The sequence below is a fragment of the Pelobates fuscus genome, chromosome 2, assembly GCF_036172605.1.
Source record: "Pelobates fuscus isolate aPelFus1 chromosome 2, aPelFus1.pri, whole genome shotgun sequence".
NCBI lineage: Eukaryota > Metazoa > Chordata > Amphibia > Anura > Pelobatidae > Pelobates > Pelobates fuscus.
In genome coordinates, this window is record NC_086318.1 from 221788419 (window position 1) to 221810151 (window position 21733).

Here is a 21733-nt window from a genome sequence, read left to right on the forward strand (position 1 = left end):
TAGAGTACCCGAGAGTCAGCCTGGCTCATTATGTCCTATCACACAGTCTGAGGGCATGTGCGGCAGCCATGGGGAGCAGACAAATGGCTGCCGCAGGGGGCTGGGCTCACACCCTGAACTCTGCCGGTGAGGTGACCCTATAATGGGCGGGGCCGAGAAAATCCAGCAACAACCCTCTGCGGCCCGAGGGCCTGACTGACAGCCAGGTATTACACAGCCGGGTGCGGCGCTAGACAGGAGGACACAGACAGACAGACAGACAGTTACTGGGTACCGGGCAATGCGGCTCCTGGGCGGAGGACAGAGCATGGGGCCGAGGCCGGAGACTGATCCAGTCAGGGACCGGGACTGGTTACCGAGAAAGGGGACTGGTTACCGAGCTGTGAGACCCCCCACCCGGTCCCGAGACAGACACAGGAGGCGGCATTGTAACCCAATAGCTGGCCGGGTGACCCCAATAACCAACACCTTATACAAAGCAGACACGAACTGGATGAGTACATGGCGAGGAGTTACTCCATTCCCAATGCAGTATAATATTAATAATAATAATAATAATAATAATAATAATAATACCCTGTTATTTGCAGGGGGGTGTATTGCTGGGGGTCAGACTATTACTCCTTCTCTAATATAACATACCGCCACCTGTCACCAGCACAATCCCCACACAATGTCACATTATAAACAGATACACCGCGTGTTACACGGGCTGGCTACGGTCAGCTGATGTACCCGGGGGCCGGGGCTCTATTTGTTACCACACGAAGGACGCACAGGTTTTGGTGGGGTGTCGGTGACCATGCTGGCATTCACCATCTGCAACGTCCTCTGTGACAGTTACTGACAGCAAACTGCACACACAGTGACACCGAGCACACCAACTGCACACACAGTGACACAGAGCACACCAACTGCACAAACAGAGCACCAACTGCACACAGTGATACAGAGCACACCAACTGCACACAGTGATACAGAGCACACCAACTGCACACACAGTGATACAGAGCACCGAGCACACCAACTGCACACACAGTGACACAGAGCACCGAGCACACCAACTGCACACACAGTGACACAGAGCACACCAACTGCACAAACAGAGCACCAACTGCACACAGTGATACAGAGCACAGAGTACACCAACTGCACACAGTGATACAGAGCACACCAACTGCACACAGTGATACAGAGCACACCAACTGCACACACAGTGACACAGAGCACCAAGCACACCAACTGCACACACAGTGCACCAAGCACACCAACTGCACACACAGTGATACAGAGCACCGAGCACACCAACTGCACACACAGTGACACAGAGCACCGAGCACACCAACTGCACACAGCGATACAGAGCACCGAGCACACCAACTGCACACACAGTGACACAGAGCACCGAGCACACCAACTGCACACAGCGATACAGAGCACCGAGCACACCAACTGCACACACAGTGATACAGAGCACCGAGCACACCAACTGCACACACAGTGACACAGAGCACCGAGCACACCAACTGCACACAGCGATACAGAGCACCGAGCACACCAACTGCAGACGCAGTGATACAGAGCACTAAGCACACCAACTGCACACACAGTGATACAGAGCACACCAACTGCACTCAGTGATACAAAGCACAGAGCACACCAACTGCACACAGTGATACCGAGCACACCAACTGCACACACAGTAATACAGGGACCACCAGGTTGTGACAGGTACAGAGCACACCTACATCATACAGTGTCCAGCACCAAGCACACAAAAAGTACGGAAGCTAAGAAGAAAGCAGCCCCCCCCCCCCCCCCACGTTTATATGTAAAGTGTTGCATAGTTATAAATATGGTGTGCACAAAGTAATGATAATTTTTACAGCACGTTGCGGTGTTGCATATCACATATCTGATGCAACTAATTGAAGAATAGGTTTGTGACCGGATCTGTGAATAATCCATAGCATGGTCATTCAAGAACCAATAACATTCTTTAGGAATTTCTGATTAGCTCTAAATGTACTTCATTTCACCATATTATCTAAATCTATATACCTACATGAATGGACAATAAAACAGTCAGGCTCGTATATTAAAACTAGAATTACACCTAAGGGCATTTAAGTCAAATTTTGGGGCTCTGGTCTAGTCATAGCATCAGTGCTCAAACTGGTTAGCTAAACTGCTCAACCACCTCTTCATTCTCATTAAGCTTGGCGTGAAAATGTTTTAAGTGCTTCAGTTTAGATATGCTTACTCATAAAACATCAATGGATTAGATTTATAAAAGTGTTATTTAGTTGTGGTCTCTAATCTATTCACATTTATTAAATTGTTCTAAACATGATGAAAAATAAGTATAAAAGCTTCTCTCTGCCTAAATTCTGTCATATTACACAAAACTATCCATTTAGGATAGAAAAAAATAAAAGACATGAAAACAGGTGACAGAAAAACAAATCCATTATGTTGCTGAAAAAATAACTTCTTAAGCAATATAATATTTAATTGAACAGATCTAATAAACTGTGCTGCACAAGAACCCTTATACTATTATATATCTTCCTCCATAATATCTACAATTCTCCCTCGAAGAAAGTGCTACTGTCCATACATGCAATTTATTTTCTATGTTCATGTAGCAGACTACATACATACAAAAATGTACGTACTTTCTCTTTGCATAACTGGTACTATACTTACTATTTTAAGCCAATATTCAATTAATAGAGCTGCTTTTGCCCAAATAGATTTTTAAATAATATAAAATGCATAAAGATTTTTTCTTACAGCAGGCCTGCTGGCATGGTCACCCATGTTATGATCCTGTGTATTGCATTATTAATATGAATCAAAATAAGTACAAGTATTTTTTTCATAATAATTTTCTTTTTTTTGTTGCTGTTGCAGTTGCAGTTATTGGATGCCACACCTTTATGGAAATTTCCTTTTATTCTCACAAATTGCAATCTTTTGAATACTTGCCTGAAACAATGGCCACGTATTATTTGTCTGCTTAGACATGTTTTGGAAACCTAGAGATTTCAGGCTCGAACTTCAGTACTAGCCCCCAGGTATTTTGGCATGGTTAGCTAAGGGCTAAGTCTGTATCCTTTTTGGTACATTACTGTGCTAGGGCCCTCAACACCTCTGTTCCTGTGTGTCCAACTGATCTGGTTACAATTATGTGTTAGTCCACCCAATGTACAACGCTGCGGAATTTGTTGGCGCTATATAAAGATTAATAATATTCACTCAGTTTCTGTATGCTTTAAAGAGACGTGTATGCCTGTTTAAAGAGAGGCATTATTTCATTAAACTCCAGAGATTGGGTTTATGTTCTTCAAATATTATAACATTAAAAAAGGATCCAAGGCAGAGAGGATCAAGAAGGATTGCCTTGAACTCAAGAAAGCAATCAAACCATGGCTGCAGTGCTCAATTAGAATAACAGGGCACATGACACGCTCTGCTTTACTTCCTAGGCAATAAAATGATGCACTATCTTCACATTTTAGCAAACACGTCAATGGTCTACCTAAGCACTATACAAGTGCATAATGACAGAAGTATGCTTGTATACATAGGATATAGTCACTTGATGCAACCTGTCACTGTGACATAATCTCTGTGGGAAATTACACAAATTAACTGTGGGACAAGTGCATTCACAGAAGATCACGACAGGTGCTAACTTACCCCAGTGATTATAAACCTGTGAAGGAAATGAAGTGTCCTTGGAACATGGTTAAGGTTTCAACGAGAGTGATAAAGCACAGACCATTAAGGTTATAGTGATTATAGGAAGGCTAAATTTAGCATTCTCTTGTATATGAGTACTTCTTGGGCTTTACATGTTACCAATACCCAAATTAATGTTTCCTCATTATATCAACCAGAAAATGAGAAGCTAAGATTATTTTACCAGGAGTAAAATAACAAGCCCCATCCCTATACCTGTGGTTAGCAGTTGGTGGCTATTTATTAAACCGGAGGGGGATCCTCGGACCCACCCACGCATGGGGTTACAATAAAATACACTGGAGGGGGATGGACTTACCATTTTCCCCTCACACCCAAATTTGTGTCATTATTTCCCTCAGTGTCTACGGGTTACCAAGCCCCTAGCAACCTTTCCCTGAATAAAATAACCTACCTGTCCCTACCACTCTAATAACAGCGATGGGGAGGGGGCAATTGATCTATGGGGGGGTAAAAATATTCTTATTTCTTTTTAACTCCTAAGCAATGGGATCATGTAAATCCAATGTTTCTGTTGCGGTGCAGTTTACAGCTTGGCATCAGGTTTTTGCACAATGGGTATTTATTTTAATAGTAAGGTCAGAATGTAAGTAACTTTTTTGAGGGAGTGTTTCGGAGCTGGTTGACATTTGATCGTAAGTATAATTCCCCCCCCCCCCTCCCCCCCCATAAGTTATTAGACTTATTGGTATTTTATTGTGGAAGAAGGTGGCTAGAAGCTTGGGGACCCTTAGCCACAAATTAGTGACAAAATTGGACCTTTTTATATTCTACTAGAATCCCACACCTGCCACTCATGGATTGGGGACTGGGTTGACACTAGGTCACCCTTCCCATTTAATAACTAGCCTCATTAAGATGTCGCCCTTCCCTTTTAATTTAACAGAAAGAACTGGCCAGCTGCCAAATGGTTAATACCTACTGCACTTTTGTATCTTTGTTAATGGTAAGATTTCCTTCCAGCCCACCAGTGCCACAATAACAATTTTTATAGTGCAAGTGTGATTATTTTTTTTTTAAATATGTACTTACATTTTTCTATTTGTGTCTGTGGGGCACTGTGTGTGTGTGTGTGTGTATGTGAGAGATGTGCCTTGCGTGTGTGTATGGTGCTTGTGCGTCTGTGAGGGGGGAAGTGCGTGAGAAGTGTAGGGTGTGTGAGAAGTGTAGTGTGTGAGGGGGCAGTGTGTGTGTGCTTTGGTCCACAGCCATCGAGGTCCACTGGGCGTTTTATGCAGAACCCACTACCGCCCACCTGAAATCCAAAAATGCCCACTAGTTGGCGGTAGGGACAGGTTGACTACCCCTGTATTAAAGGAATACTATAGCGTCAGGAATACAAACATGTATTCCTGACACTATAATGCTGTAATACATGTGTACCTCCCCGGTCCCCCTTTCTGTTGAGATAAAATATTTTAACTTATCTTTTCGCCCCCTCCAAGGCTCTCCCATCTGCGCCAAGCAACATCTCCTCATGAATCTATGCATCTCTACGGAAACATTCAGCGCCTTCATGCAAAGCTTTGAGATGCTGAAAAGCAGTGTTTACAGTGCTCAACCTGCAGGGACATGCTATAGATACCAGAACCACACATTAAGCTCTAGTGATTCTAGTGACTATAATGTTCCAATCACTTTTGGCCTCTAGCTGTACAGCCAAATACATTCTTACCCTTATGTTACTCACTCCAGTGAATCCGCATTCTGAACCATTTAGTTATTATATATCATAATATTTATATAATCTAATCTAGCAAATTGATATTCTGATATCATGTACACTATGTAGTTTCAATAACAGTAATGAGAATCCTTACAAGCTTTAAAAATCACTTGTGATTGAACTAGAAAGTTACTTAACAAAAAAAATCAATGCTATATAACCATGAATAAGATCCACACATTACATAAACCAACAGATACAGAGTTGCTCTTTCTTGTGAGTTGCAGAGTTGCTGTTTTTCACTGGGAACTTTTCCTTCACACAAACTAGAAATGTGTCCTGGCTCTGAAAATATTAGTGTGACTCTGACAGAGATATTCACTAAGTGTGAACCATCAGGAATTCAAAACACTACAGCGTATTACAATGTCTACCTCGCAGTGCCGGTCCTTCTGGCATGCTTCTTTGGCTGAGATTATCGAGATTGATGATCTCAGACAATCCAATGCTTTCCCAGGGTTGGGAGACTAGTGCACGTACACTAATATGTCTTCAATACAGATTAATACACAACATGGTCATGTTACATGTACTCTTATTTTCAGTAACAAAACAAAAAAGCTATCTATCTCTACCTTTAAGGTCTGTGGTCATTTACCTGACCCTCTGCCATCTCATTACAGAGGTGGGCTGTTCTAGTCTCTTCTTCACTGATTTACTCTGCTTGAGGACCCTATTCTAAGCAGGGCAAACCTCCTCCATGAAGCAGACACACTATATTCATTGTCAGCATCATATACACCCTAGACAAGGCTAACAGCACTGGTTAGGGAGTTACCATAGCAAAAGCATGGGTGGTGAACAGACGACCATCTGTGGGAGGTCTCTTTTGCTTTCCATTATCAATTAATTCTATGCCAAAGAATTGATTGACACATGGAAGAAAAAAAACCATTTGTAAACAGCCAGGAAAAAAATAATCTCTCCTACTGTAAGGTAAACACGATATGTATGTAGGCTGTGCTGATGTAAAATAAACAGGATGGTAAGAGGCAATACTCCACACCTAATCTACCTAAAATGTTAATATAGATTTATTTTTTAAAAATGTATTATGTATTATATCTCCCAATCTATACATTTGCTTGCACAATATACAGATAAAATGAGATGCCCTTTAAAAGAGAAATAGTAGTTATGGGCATGACAGGTGCGCTTTAAGGCTTATAGATCCTCAGGAGCTTCCACTGCATTGTGCATTCCTGTTCACGTTCTAGGGATAATCCTTGCAACATGTGAGAAAATATACCAAAGCAAACAGTGTCCTGTACTTAATTCAAGCACACTTACAGGACTGAGAGACACAGTTGCATGCATTCAATATGCAGAATACCAATGACAAAGCATCATGGGAGTTGTAGTTCTTTGTTCAAAATAAAAACTATATATGTTTGTTACATACAGGTGTAAATGACAAACAAAAGACTAAGGCCTGCTCACATAACCACTGCCTCAAGGAGTGTATTTCACATAACCGCAGTAAAGACCAACCACCATACTTATGAGCTGATATGAGTTAAAAGAACATTCTAATGTAAAAAAAACCAAAACATTTATTTTTAAATGCAGTGTGTCTTCTATGCGTTTAGAATACTGGGTCCCAGCTTCTTTTAAAACTAAATAAAAAAAATGATATGTTATATAAATTATACAAATGTCAACTAAAACTGCCTTCGACAGGGTCGGATCGGGATTTTTGAGGAAGGTTTTGGCCTGATTTGGTCTAAGTGGCTGGATAGCTAATGCAATTGGTACGTTATATTCTTCAGCTAGATTGGTGGGACAGGATTTTTGTAAGGATTGGTTCAATATATCAAATGGAACAAGGCAGGGGTGCCCTATATCCCCTTTATTATATATACTATCTCTAGAACCCCTTGCTATCAATATAAGAAGCAACCCTCAGATCAAATGGGTGATATTAAAAGACAGGTTATTAAAGATATGTCTATATGCTGATTACATTCTTATTTCAGTAACAGATGCACATCTCTACCACATTTAATGCAGGAATTTAAAAGATATAGTATTGTATCGAATTATAAATTAAATATGAATAAAACATCCGTTCTGATTAAAAATATTGAAGCCGATAACCTTAAAAGATTTTGATTTTACTTGGACATCCAAGGCCATACGATATTTGGGTATAGATATTACCGCAAATCCAAAAGTGATAATGTAAGTAAATGTTTTAAGACTCATTAACCATACCAACATGCTATTAAGGGAACTTTGATATTATGAAATCTCTTGGTGGGGGAGAAATAATACTATCAAAGCATATATTCTCACCAAGTGGGCATACTTATTTCGAATGATCCCACTGGCAATCCCAAATCAATGGTTAGATATCATACAATCCAGCTTTACTAATTATATCTGGAGAGGTAAAGACTTTGAATAAATACTAGGATTTTGTCCAAAAAAGACCATCAGGGGGGTATAGGATATCCGATAATCAGAAACACCTATTAAGGGAATATGATTATCCACACCCATAACTTACAAGTCAGTGATTTGAAGGATCAGGCGGGGTATAAGTTGGAAGCAAGTATAGTAGGCATTGATAACCTGGATTTTATATTGTGGAATAATATAACAAGAAAGACAAGCATTAATGATACAAAGAATTTATTAATAACATCACAAATTTTGAAAGAATGGCAAGGTATAAATAAAGATCTAAAAATTAATAAGGTTTATGAAGGTTCTAATATTGGAATATTGGAGACAGTAACGCCTGACTTTGAAATAAGAAGTTGAACTAAACAACGGGAATGTACAATAGGGGAAATATGCGAGAATTATCATATATTATCCTTTGATAAATTGAAGCAGAAATTGAACCTCTCTCAACAATATATATATTTAACTACATTTGAGTTCAATGGTTTCTTAAGGAACATCTATTAAAGTCGAATAATTATATAATTAACCTACTTAAGAAAACTTTTAATGGTACAAGTAAAAAATTATCTATTTCTAATGCAAGGGAATTATTAAACATGAAAACTTTAATATTGAAATCATCTCCTATGAAACAATGGGAAAAAGATTTAGCGATCTCTATAAATTGTAAAAATAAAAAAAACATATACATTGACTTAACATCTTAGAGACACAAGTAAAAGTCATGTACAGATGGTACATGGTGCCAGTAAGGCTTTCTAGTATGTCCCCTTCTAATTCTCCAGTTTGTTGGAGATGTTTACATCTGGAGGGAACCATGTACCATACATATATGGTGCAATTGCCCTAGAATAGTTACATTTTGGGACTCCGTATTTAAAACTGTAAAGGATATTATTGGAAGACCGTTGATTTAAAAAAAAAAAAAAAACTGCTCTGTTAAATATAAATAGTACGGTAGGTGTTAAAAAACAAGATATTTTGATATACGCAAAAAATATTAACAGGGCAGGCGCCACCGTTAGGCGTTCGACTAGGGCCCCGGCCTGCTGGGGGCACCCACCGGGATATTTCCTAGTGGGCTCCCACTGTCTTGAACCTCAGCGCTGGGTGAGCGGCTCTAGAGCTGCCCCCCTCAGCAAAGGCCGCTCCTCGAGGCGCCCGAAGGTAGGGGCGCCCAGAGGAGCCCTGTCACAGTACGGCAGAGCAGGCACATTCTTACCTTGATGACAGGTGCCTGCTCTGCCATCAAATCCTGGTACCGGAGGAGAGTGGGGAAAGAGAAGGCGGCGAGGGAGGCTCTTCTTGCAGCCTCTCACTCCTCCCTCGCGCGCCCTCTGATGCCGGGAGCCAGAATATGACGTCATTCCGGCCCCGGCATACTAAACATCGGGCGGGAGGAGTGAGGAGCTGCCCCACACTGGACCCGAGGGAGGTGAGTGTTTGAATGTCTGTCAGTAAGTGTGTGTGTGTGTGTGTGTGTGTCAGTGAGTGTGTGTCAGTGAGTGTGTGTCAGTCAGTGAGTGTCAGTCAGTGAGTGAGTGTCTGTCAGTGAGTGAGTGAGTGTCTGTCAGTGAGTGAGTGAGTGTCTGTCAGTGAGTGAGTGAGTGTCTGTCAGTGAGTGAGTGAGTGTCTGTCAGTGAGTGTCTGTCAGTGAGTGTCTGTCAGTGAGTGTCTGTCAGTGAGTGTCTGTCAGTGAGTGTCTGTCAGTGAGTGTCTGTCAGTGAGTGTCTGTCAGTGAGTGTCTGTCAGTGAGTGTCTGTCAGTGAGTGTCTGTCAGTGAGTGTCTGTCAGTGAGTGTCTGTCAGTGAGTGTCTGTCAGTGAGTGTCTGTCAGTGTCTGGGTGTATGTCTGTCAGTGTCTGGGTGTATGTCTGTCAGTGTCTGGGTGTATGTCTGTCAGTGTCTGGGTGTATATCTGTCAGTGTCTGGGTGTATGTGTCAGTGTCTGGGTGTATGTCTGTCACTGATTGAGTGTATGTGTCAGTGAGTGTGTGAGTGTATGTGTCAGTGAGTGTGTGAGTGTATGTGTCAGTGAGTGTGTGAGTGTATGTCTGTCAATAAGAGTGTGTGTGTCTGCCAGTGAGTGTATGTCTGTCGGTGAGTGAGTGTATGTCTGTCGGTGAGTGAGTGTATGTCTGTCGGTGAGTGAGTGTATGTCTGTCGGTGAGTGAGTGTATGTCTGTCGGTGAGTGAGTGTATGTCTGTCGGTGAGTGAGTGTATGTCTGTCGGTGAGTGAGTGTATGTCTGTCGGTGAGTGAGTGTATGTCTGTCGGTGAGTGAGTGTATGTCTGTCGGTGAGTGAGTGTATGTCTGTCGGTGAGTGAGTGTATGTCTGTCGGTGAGTGAGTGTATGTCTGTCGGTGAGTGAGTGTATGTCTGTCGGTGAGTGAGTGAGTGTATGTCTGTCGGTGAGTGAGTGAGTGTATGTCTGTCGGTGAGTGAGTGAGTGTATGTCTGTCGGTGAGTGAGTGAGTGTATGTCTGTCGGTGAGTGAGTGTATGTCTGTCGGTGAGTGAGTGAGTGTATGTCTGTCGGTGAGTGAGTGAGTGTGTCTGTCGGTGAGTGAGTGAGTGTGTCTGTCAGTGAGTGTCTGTCAGTGAGTGAGTGAGTGTCTTTCAGTGAGTGAGTGAGTGTCTGTCAGTGAGTGTCTGTCAGTGAGTGTCTGTCAGTGAGTGTCTGTCAGTGAGTGTCTGTCAGTGAGTGTCTGTCAGTGAGTGTCTGTCAGTGAGTGTCTGTCAGTGAGTGTCTGTCAGTGAGTGTCTGTCAGTGAGTGTCTGTCAGTGAGTGTCTGTCAGTGAGTGTCTGTCAGTGAGTGTCTGTCAGTGAGTGTCTGTCAGTGAGTGTCTGTCAGTGAGTGTCTGTCAGTGAGTGTCTGTCAGTGAGTGTCTGTCAGTGTCTGGGTGTATGTCTGTCAGTGTCTGGGTGTATGTCTGTCAGTGTCTGGGTGTATGTCTGTCAGTGTCTGGGTGTATGTCTGTCAGTGTCTGGGTGTATATCTGTCAGTGTCTGGGTGTATGTGTCAGTGTCTGGGTGTATGTCTGTCACTGATTGAGTGTATGTGTCAGTGAGTGTGTGAGTGTATGTCTGTCAATAAGAGTGTGTGTGTCTGCCAGTGAGTGTATGTCTGTCGGTGAGTGAGTGTATGTCTGTCGGTGAGTGAGTGTATGTCTGTCGGTGAGTGAGTGTATGTCTGTCGGTGAGTGAGTGTATGTCTGTCGGTGAGTGAGTGTATGTCTGTCGGTGAGTGAGTGTATGTCTGTCGGTGAGTGAGTGTATGTCTGTCGGTGAGTGAGTGTATGTCTGTCGGTGAGTGAGTGTGTGTCTGTCGGTGAGTGAGTGTGTGTCTGTCGGTGAGTGAGTGAGTGTGTGTCTGTCGGTGAGTGAGTGAGTGTGTCTGTCGGTGAGTGAGTGAGTGTGTCTGTCGGTGAGTGAGTGAGTGTGTCTGTCGGTGAGTGAGTGAGTGTGTCTGTCGGTGAGTGAGTGAGTGTGTCTGTCGGTGAGTGAGTGTGTCTGTCGGTGAGTGAGTGTGTCTGTCGGTGAGTGAGTGTGTCTGTCGGTGAGTGAGTGTGTCTGTCGGTGAGTGAGTGTGTCTGTCGGTGAGTGAGTGTGTCTGTCGGTGAGTGAGTGTGTCTGTCGGTGAGTGAGTGTGTCTGTCGGTGAGTGAGTGTGTCTGTCGGTGAGTGAGTGTGTCTGTCGGTGAGTGAGTGTGTCTGTCGGTGAGTGAGTGTGTCTGTCGGTGAGTGAGTGTGTCTGTCGGTGAGTGAGTCAGTGTGTCGGTCAGTGAATGAATGTCTGTCAATGAGTGAGTGTCACCGTGTGTGTCTGTTAGTTAGTGTGTGACATGAAGGGACGGCAAAACGGATCATTGCCTAGGGCAGCAGAAATCCTTGCACCGGCCCTGAATATTAATTGCTCGACACTGGAAGCAAGTAATTATTCCAACAAAAGCATTATTCATAAACAAATTGTTTTATAAATTGGAGATGGAAAAAAATATGCTACTTTACAGTTATCATTTGGGATATAGATTTTCATCCATTTATAGAGAGAACTAATAGAAAAGGTTACTGCCCTTTATATTGAGCCCTAAAAAGAGCATATTTTTATCTAATACATTGGGAATATTACAAGTTAAAGTAGTAATTGGTCTCGCGGTCGCAGTGTTCGTCTTAGTGATGGTTTGTTTAAGTGACGTGGCTGTATGGTTATTTATTATGTATGGGAACCATGCTCACGACTGTATGTGATTTATACATATATTGATTGTCATAATGCCACTTTGTATGATATGTTTTCTATTGCATTGTATTGTGTTAAAATAATATATGAAATCATAAATAAATTTGCAACTAAAACACATTTGCAATGGAATTAAAAACCATGCTTCATATTGCTCGAATAATAAAAAAAAAAACACTGAATACACCAAAATAGGTCATGAGTATTATTTCCCCTTTTCCTTAATTTTACTGCTTATCGTTTTTATGTGTACTACACTGTTTTGGTACTGACGTTTAGTGGTCCCAAAGACCCCACAGTGAATGTAGAGGCCAAATAACTACAGTTATGCATGCCAAGCACATCATACTAACGTAAGCAATGCTCTTAATATCTAGTACATTTCAGCAGCATTTGCATTACTGGATACAGCTGCACACCAACGTGGCGATAGCATGAGATTTTCTAGTGTCACAAAATACTGGCTAATGAAGGGATCTGTTCTATTAACACAATAATTTGACTCATGCACTTTACAGATCTGGTAAGCTACAGGTCCTCCTGTTCACCTTGTGATTTAAAAAGGCTTTTATGAGTTTATGCCTGCAGTTATACATTTTGTCACAGGAATATTCCTTGCATAACACACGTGTCTGTTTACCACTTCAGAGAAGATAGTAACTCAAACTGTTCTAACACATAATTTATTTACGAAGCAGCTTAAATACAAGAAGAAACACAGAGCTGAGTGTTATCTGAAGTGTGTGAATCACTCAAAGATGCTCTCATAGGATACCATATGCAGGTTTATGAAAATTTGGGAACTGCACATTGTAGGCTGAAATATAAAAAATATATATCTTACTCAGCTACTTTTTAAGCTCAGCTATGTGCAAGTCTCCTAGTAGTTTTCCCACAATTTCCAGTTCCGTGAATAAACCCCACCATATGCTGCCAGTTACAAATCTAAACTAGTTGGTTTTGTGTACTGATGTGAATCAATCAGCACCTATACTGCAAAACAGAGCGATAAAAGAATATATGAAAAGACTAAAACAACCACCATTCAAATAGAGCAAAGGATTCAGAAGATTCTAATTCCAGATAAGCTCTTATACAGCCAGGAAAACATAAATACATCTATCCTGCTGTAAGGTACACTAGATATGTAAAATAAACAGACAGGTAAGAATCAATACACCCCACCTATTCTGTCGAAAAAGCTTATATCAATTTCTTCTTATAAAACATATTATGTATGTATACCCTATAAATTCTTTAAATATGTGCTGCCACTGCTTTCCCCAGATTATTATTCCAGGCACCTACTACTACCCTTCCATTAAAGATACATTTCTATATTGTTTCCTGATTTACAAACTGATTTACCCATTTATAGTGCCTTATTAAACTTCTTATTTAATATGGTTCTAAAACAATCTGTGCTCAGATATATACACACATCTATTAGTCTATTGCACCAGTGCAATTCCTGATCCCTTTTCATGCAAAATACAATAAGAATAGGAGTTCAAATAGTGCAAAGTAGGATCCAGGAAATATACTGCATCTGTGTTGCCAATTTTCAGAATAGCACCAGAAACTTTTAATATTTTATCATAGCAGTCCTGTTGGTTAGAATGAAGGGTTGAGAAAAGAGGAAACAAATGATAAGAAAGTGTGTGCACATTTTCCAATGAATAAATACAATAAAAAATGAAATAAATAAACAAACACACCAACACACTTACCTCCTCAACTTGTATCCTCTTTGCAAGCTCATCCAGTGAAAGAAAATGATTCCCTGGGCTTGGTGACATGTCGTCTTCAGACTCCTGGAAGCCCAGAAAATTGTCACTGTCTTTCAAGTCTCCGTTCAAGAGGCTGGCTGAAAATGTAACTGTTAATTGCTGTTCAGCTGCTTGCTCTGTCTCCTGTGGGCATACCTGTTGAGCAGTGGAAGGCGGGTGTGGGTCCTCAGTATCTACAGAGTTCGACTTGTTTGGAGGTGCGTCCTTAGTATCTCCAGCAGCACTTGTGCAATGTTCCTCCTCTTTACTGCTGCTTACCTCGGCAGTGTGGTCAAGGTTGCTACTCTCTCCAGGAAGATCGCCTTGGGCCCCTGACACACAACATGCATGAGCTGTGCCTGCTGAAATTAATTTGTCTACCATTGGTTTCCCTGGTTGTTTTCCGCTGCGATCCGTGGGGAACGTCTCTATATCGGACACATCTCTACAGTGAGGTGTTGCTTCTGGTTGCAGAAGCTTGTTATTCTTTACATCATCCCCAGAGGACAAGCTTACAGTATTAGCCCTGCCTCCTGTCCCAGTGGACTGGGTGTGAGCCTCAGACCTGCCTTCTGAGCTGCCAGGCTGATGGTCCTCTGTGTGTCCCAGTCCAGGCTCAGCTTGATGGTCAGCTGCCGTGGTCATTTCTTCTGCAGTTCTAGAATCACTGGGTGAGTTCTCAGTCATTGCTGCCAGTCCAGGTTTCCTGTCTTTTGTCGGTTTGCAGCCAGATCGACTTTCTCTGTCTAAACATTAACAGGGGGGAAAAAAATTGTTTAAGTACATTTTTCCCACTTAAATAGCACTGCACAATGGCAAGCTATCACTTGATAACACGATAGGCCTTACACTTTAAATGCATATTGTATCTCCACTAAGAATGACTAGACTGTAGCTAAATTTAGAAAACAAGCATTTAATAATTAATGAGCTACTCCTTTCTCCTCCTCTCCAGGCCACACGTGTCATTTGTTCACATACAAGTGAGCTAACATGCAATTAGCAATGACACACACACACACATAGAAGAAAGGACAAAGCGGTAGCATTACAAAAGCATGCGTTTGCTTCATGTGCTAACCAGCAAAAGGAAATGTTTTGTGTTGGGTTTTTTTTCCACCCTGCATGCAAAGTGCTACCCTGTGTTCAGAATATGTCCCATCAAAACAGTTTCCTCATTACGTGTTGAAAGTACAACCCATTGGAAATCAATGCGAGTGACAAATGAAGCAGATGGGGTTTAGAGCAAAGGTCAGATTAAATGGAAAAAGAGCACTGATGCTGGCTCTCTGTCAGTTTAACATAGATGGTGTAAAGGGGCAGTCAGTGCAACAACAAACAAATAAAGGAACAGGGATACGATCTAATTAGATATAAAGAGATGTTATCATATTTTTCTTTATTCCCACAGACTTAAAGGGACACAGCTGCTTCATATTGATATCAGTTTCTTTCTTTAAAAAATAAAAACAGGAAAAAAAGCTTTTAAATGAAACTGAAACATATGCTGGCATGGAGAACATGTGGGACGTGGCTATTTTTACACTTGCTTTCTCTGTTATTTGCACTATATTGCATAGCCTCAAGTGCATATTTTGTGGTCATTGACAAGCAATGGAATCCTAGCTTAATTTTGATTGCAGGTGGGATTGCTAATCATGTGGATGAAAATTTCACATTCAGGTAGGTATAAATGATACCTATACAATTGGTCAGGCAAAATTGTTACCAAATGTACAGATTAAAATTTGCCATATGTTAAAATGTCTGTTTGCACAATATGAAGTGCTAAAATAGACAGACTCCACACACACACAAGCTAAAATGACACTAAAGTCACCCTGCAATTCCTTGTGAATGGCTTGGTTTTGTGGATTGCTGCCTTACCACTTGAAGGCAGGGTGACTACACGCCGCCTCTCCTTTCCTCCAAATGCAGTCTGTACTGCTGTGCCAAAGGTATAGTGGTAACGCTTATGAAGGCAATAATGTACAGTGTAGTTGAATGTGTTTTGGCCAGGTCAATGTATTATTCTATTTAAGGAGACACCACTACTGTTTATGTAGTTGTAAGAGATCAGGTCTAAATTTTCTCTCTGTAAGGAGGGCCCTGTGGTCCTAATGCCTAGAGCAAAACGTTCAAGTTGTATTACTGCAACGCCACTCTTTAAAAGTGATATTGCAGTTAACTAAACATAGTGGACATAGAACATTAGGGAGGGAGGGAATTCCCCACATGACCACTGGTTAAATAATTTACTGGCCCTGGTATTCTGACCCATCTGACTGCGATGAAGATGAAGAACAACCCACTTTTGCTCACTGAAGCATAAACTAAGAAGGTGCCTGGTTCCTGTCTCTTTGCATGGTGTTTTCATAATCATTTGCAAAAAGATATAAGCCCACTCCAGCACTCAGGTGTATTTGTGGAAATACTTTTGGGTGAGATCTAACCTAGACTTTACTACAGAACTTTTTTTTATTTTTTGAATACATGTATTTTTTTCATATTTTTTTATATTTTGCATTTTGTTTTTCATTTTTTCTGTATTGGATCTACCGCCATACACTCAGGATTGGGACAGATCACTGACACTTTAAGTATACTTCAGGAACTCTGTGGCACAGATTACTGGCATCTGTGTGCCCTCTATTTATCCTAGTTATTTGCTTTGTGCATAGGAACTATTGGCAGGCAGTATTGTGATTGTATATGTGTTATATTGGTGTTCTATATAACTGGTGTTATATTGTTTGTACTTTAGTCAGGGCCGGCCTTTGGGGTTTGCGAGCTGTGCGGTTGCACAGGCCGCCATGGCAGCAGGGGGCGCCTTGTGGCAGACAGCTCACACACTCCCTGCCCCCTCCCTATCCTCTACTCGGGCTTAGCAGAGAGAGCCTGTAGGAGGCGGAGCTAAGTGGCCGGCGGAGGCGGGGTTAACCTAGGCCCAAATCTGCTGCCTGGTAAGTGAGACCATCTACTCCTATAGTGCCCCTGTTCTCCATCTATCCCTATAGTGCCCCTGCTCCCCCCCTAGTGCCCCCCTCTACCCCTATAGTACCTGTTCCCCATCTATCGCTATAGTGCCCCCATAGTGATCATGCTCCCCCTATAGTACCCCTGCTCCCTATCTATCCCTATAGTGCCCCCCATCTACCCCTATAGTGCCCCTGCTCCCCCAACTACCCCTTTAGTGCCCATGCTTCCCCTATAGTGCCCCCCTGCCCCTGCTCCCCCTATAGTACCCCTGTACCCCATCTATCCCTATAGTGCCCCCCATCTACCTCTATAGTGCCCCTGTTCCCCATCAATCCTTATAGTGCCCCATCTACCCCCATAGTGCCCATGCTCCCCCCATAGTACCCTGTTCCCCATCTATCCCTATAGTGCCTCCCCTCTACCACTATAGTGCCTCTGCTCCCCCAATATTACCCCTGCTTCCTATCTATCCCTATAGTGCCCCCCATCTTCCCCGCTGTTAAAATTTTTCGCACAGGGCGCCTGAAGGCCTAAGGCCGGCCCTGACTTTAGTTTATAGATTCATAATACTTATGGTGATTTAACACTAAGCACTTTAAGTAATGTCTTGCACATTAAATTTGGTGGGCTAGTTATGTTAACTGGGATATATATTTATCTGTACATAGGATCAATTAGCACTCTTTCCTATACCACTATGTTGTGCTAATAAACTAACCTTTTTCTATTTTGCTATAAAATTGAGTGCGGTATCATTTTGGTATTCTCTATTATTTCAATGTGGGTCTTGAGAGGTTACCCAGATACTTGCACCTAAGGTGTGATTGAGTGCAAGTACAATTTGATTTTTTGGAATAGTAATGGCCACTAACAAGAGACAATTTGAACTATGTTATCATGTCATGCCAAACTGAACATTTACACTAGTTATATTTAAGACATTAAATAATTTAACCCCTTAAGGACACATGACATGTCTGACACGTCATGATTCCTTTTTATTCCAGAAGTTTGGTCCTTAAGGGGTTAAAAAGCAAGTACACCTTCTTTGATTTCTACGGTTTTACATATCAGGACTCATCTGTTCCTTAGCAGGTCTTAAAATTAGGTAAATACAATCTCAGATGAACAACACATGACAAATACAGTGTCATGATTTAACAAAAATAAAGCCCATGACTGTATGTGCATTGTATAATACATACACCGGTAGAAAATGAAGATGTGTAATCTGCAAGAGCATAATAGGAAAACACATGAGTGTATATGTCATATTTCTTAACAGTGTGTATTTCAGGAACAAAACAACCAAAAGCTTGTATGACTGTACCAGTAAAGTAATTACACCACAACCACTATAATAAAAACGGTACTGTTTATTGTGCTTCCCTTTAAGCAGACACTTGTAAAAACAGAATGTTATGTTACATTACATAATGTGGCACTGAATCATAAAAATGGTCACAAGTGACATAGATCAGTGATGATAAATGCATCTTAAATTCATGAGAGTGTCATGACTAGCCAGTGCCATACAATCCATAAAAGTACAGATGATCTTAGAGAAGTGAATTAAAATCAATAATTGATTACATTTAAAAGCCACACATACAAAAGAAATTCACTATGACCACATACCCCAAGCTATAGTACAACTGGACTAATTAGGCATAGGATTCCTAGATATGTAATTCTAACTCAACAGAGTTCCTTTAATTTTGATTAGTTTCATTTTAAGTATGACCTGGGGTGTGTATAACATTACCTAACCAAGTTATTATAATTTTATGAATCTTGAAAATGCAAATACCAAGATGAAAATACAAATTGTGAATTCAAATATTTAAGTCTGATATTTGAATAGGTACTAACCAAGCGAATTATGTGATGGTTATGAGAACATGAAACATTTAACCTATTACTGGGCAAGACATGACATGTCCACAAGCCTGTGATTGACAAGTGAAAAGAAACAAATATTTTTCAGCTCTGGTGGTGAGCAGCAAACATTAATTTGACCCTGAAGGTAACACACAAGAGACAGACAGACAGACAGACAGACAGACACACACTCTCTCTCTCTCTCTCTCTCTCTAAATGTGGAACACACTACATTAACTGCATTTTCCATTTTACAAAATAATATTGCATAACATCATTTAGTTCCCATCCTAGCTGATGTATAGTAATAATGTAATTATAATGGATGATGCTGTCATGCTGAAACCTGAGTGCATACAGCATTAAAGATTAAAATGGTGCGCTTAGACCCCCTAACGATGCTGTTACACCACACCCCCGTTCCCATCAAGACCTATAAGAAGTCCTTAACTTTACCACTGCTTAATGCGGCTAAGGCCCTTCTCCCCGCAATGTGGAAACAGAGGGGGGCGCCAACCCTCCAGCAATGGATAACAAAGGTGGAGGAAATCCACGCGATGGAGTCCCTGACGGCGGACCTTTATGGCAGACAAGAGCAGTGTGCATTGACCTGGTATCCCTGGGAGGTGTATCTGGCCAACGGAACCACCAATTCCCGAGGAATATCCCAGAGGGCCATAGGGACCAACCAAGCGCAAAGCTAACCTTGACAGACACCCTCCCCTCCACCCCCCCCCCCCCCCATCCCTCACCCCTTTCCCGGACTGGACGACAGACATATCCCCAACGACCGACTCGGACGGACCCTTGAGAGGGACTCACTGACAAGTAAACACTAGACGGTGGACTTGAGGGGCCATGTAGGGCACGATGGACGTAAGACCTGAGGTCGCATGTACAACGCAAATCTCCTGACTACCAAGCCAGACTCCAGACGGGCTCGAGTCTCCTGCTGACACTAGGGTACAAAAAGCAAACATACCCCCAACCTAACCCTCACCCACGTCAAAAATTGAACGTGAAATGTTAGCTTACCGGGCCCTCGCCTACACAATCTTGAGGTTAACATGGGGCGGAAATTTGGGCAAACATGAGTACCTCTTACCCCAGAAGTGTTCCCGGATAGGGCGGCTCAGCGATGAGCCCGGTAATATTCTGTTCCAAGGGCACACCGATGATGTAGAAAAACTAACTGGCGTCAGAGGTAAATGGGGAGATAAAACACGACAAACTAAGAATACTCATAGCAGTATAAACCCACACTAATGTGACTCAGAGCCGTCTTAATGTAGAAAACAAATGGTAGAAGTCACGGATTGAGGCCCGGTGATACCACTCAGGTGGAGAGATTCACTCAGACCACTACCACCGTTGCACTACACGCCTCTCAGTCTATACGAATTGTTGAAACCGATTGAATTGCTATGTTAATTTTGCCAACTGAACTGACGAGCATTTAGTATGTAACCGATTATTGACTGAGTTGAGAAGTACAATTGTTCATATGTTTACTGACTTCACTGTTCTGTACCTTGCTACTTACCATATGTGTAAAAAACTATTTGAAAAATAAAGATTGTCTAAAAAAAAAAAAAAAAAAGATTAAAATGGTACTGAATCTTAAATAAAATGGTACATCAGTACCTAGTTACTTTTATAGCCTCACATAATGTTTTAGAAAAAGATTTATATTTTTAAAGTCTTCTATTAGAATATATTATGTTCTTAAACAAACCTAATTAAACTAACAACCTTTCATAGCTTTGTTGTGAAAACGAGCAGAACAATAACGGTCTTATTTAAAACAATGCCATGGTTTGATTGGCTGCGTTCATTTAATGAGGTTTTGGTCAGAAGCAACCATTCTGAACAGTTTTTACCATTTACAAATAATAATGGCCTGTACTCTTCCAATACACCTTCTCTTCTCATAGTTACATTTTATTGTGTCCGTTTTCCTTCTCTTATTCATTATTTTATGTCAGATAACATGTTCTCTTCATCTTGTATAATGAAGATGTCTGTCTTAGCATCATGCGTTCTGGCTATAAAGTGGCTCTGTTACCCCCTCCTCCAAAATTAGTATTTCATAAAGCTAAAACTTTACTGAAATTCCTAAGCAGTAAAGAGAGTTACCAAAACTATAAACAAGTAGTGTATTCCCTAGGCTTCCAAAACATGGAGCTCCCACCATCAAGTTTTGTAATTTCGTCCAGCCATCACTAGTGACGCTAATCCTCCATAGACCTCAGTGTTGTACTGTTGCATTGTGCGAAAGTATAACACGGATGTAAGTATCTGGCAGATTAAGAGCCAGAAGCTGAAGAAGACCACCCAGATAAAGATGGCGGCAGCTGCGAGGCACAGGCAAGTACAAATCCCATTCCCCTGCACCCTGTAGCCACTGGACACAAAGCAGAGCAGAGTAAATAAAAGCCTTTGCCCATTTACCAACATGACATAACTGAATCTAATCACATATTACATTACAATAACTAATCTTTACATATTCTACTTATAAGTCACTTGTCATTTTAAACCAATCAAGAATATGAAGAATATGAAACAGTAATGCACTAGATATATAGTTACATGCGAATTAAAACATACTGCCTGATCGTCTATATTAAGATGTGCACAGAGAGCTTTCCAATGCACTAGTATGTTGTGAGTGTGTGTGTGTTGCACTGGGGATAGATGAGGCTTACATGTCATGGTTTTGAAATGTCATACAGATATTTCCATCTAGACATTACTTATGGTTGACCCTTACTAATTAAGTAATGACCATTGGTGATCTATTATCAGTGTATTACATGCAGTATCTAAGTTACAAGTTACTATGATCTGACTCCTATCCCATTACAATGCACAGTTAAACATACTGCCGTATTAAATATACTGCCTAATTTTGCAAAAAGTTGCATGTGTATGGTTTTAGTAGGCAGGTGGCACC

At 41.5% G+C, this 21733-nt stretch overlaps 1 protein-coding gene across 2 annotated transcripts in view; it reads right to left on the minus strand.

The window, feature by feature from the left end:
• Positions 1-21733, minus strand: part of CNST (consortin, connexin sorting protein) — a 124850-nt gene that overhangs the window by 18646 nt on the left and 84471 nt on the right. For both annotated transcript variants that reach the window (XM_063443198.1, XM_063443197.1), the window contains one exon: positions 13879-14663. In XM_063443198.1, the coding sequence (XP_063299268.1) occupies positions 13879-14663 (785 nt within the window). The remainder of the gene's footprint in view (positions 1-13878; positions 14664-21733) is intronic.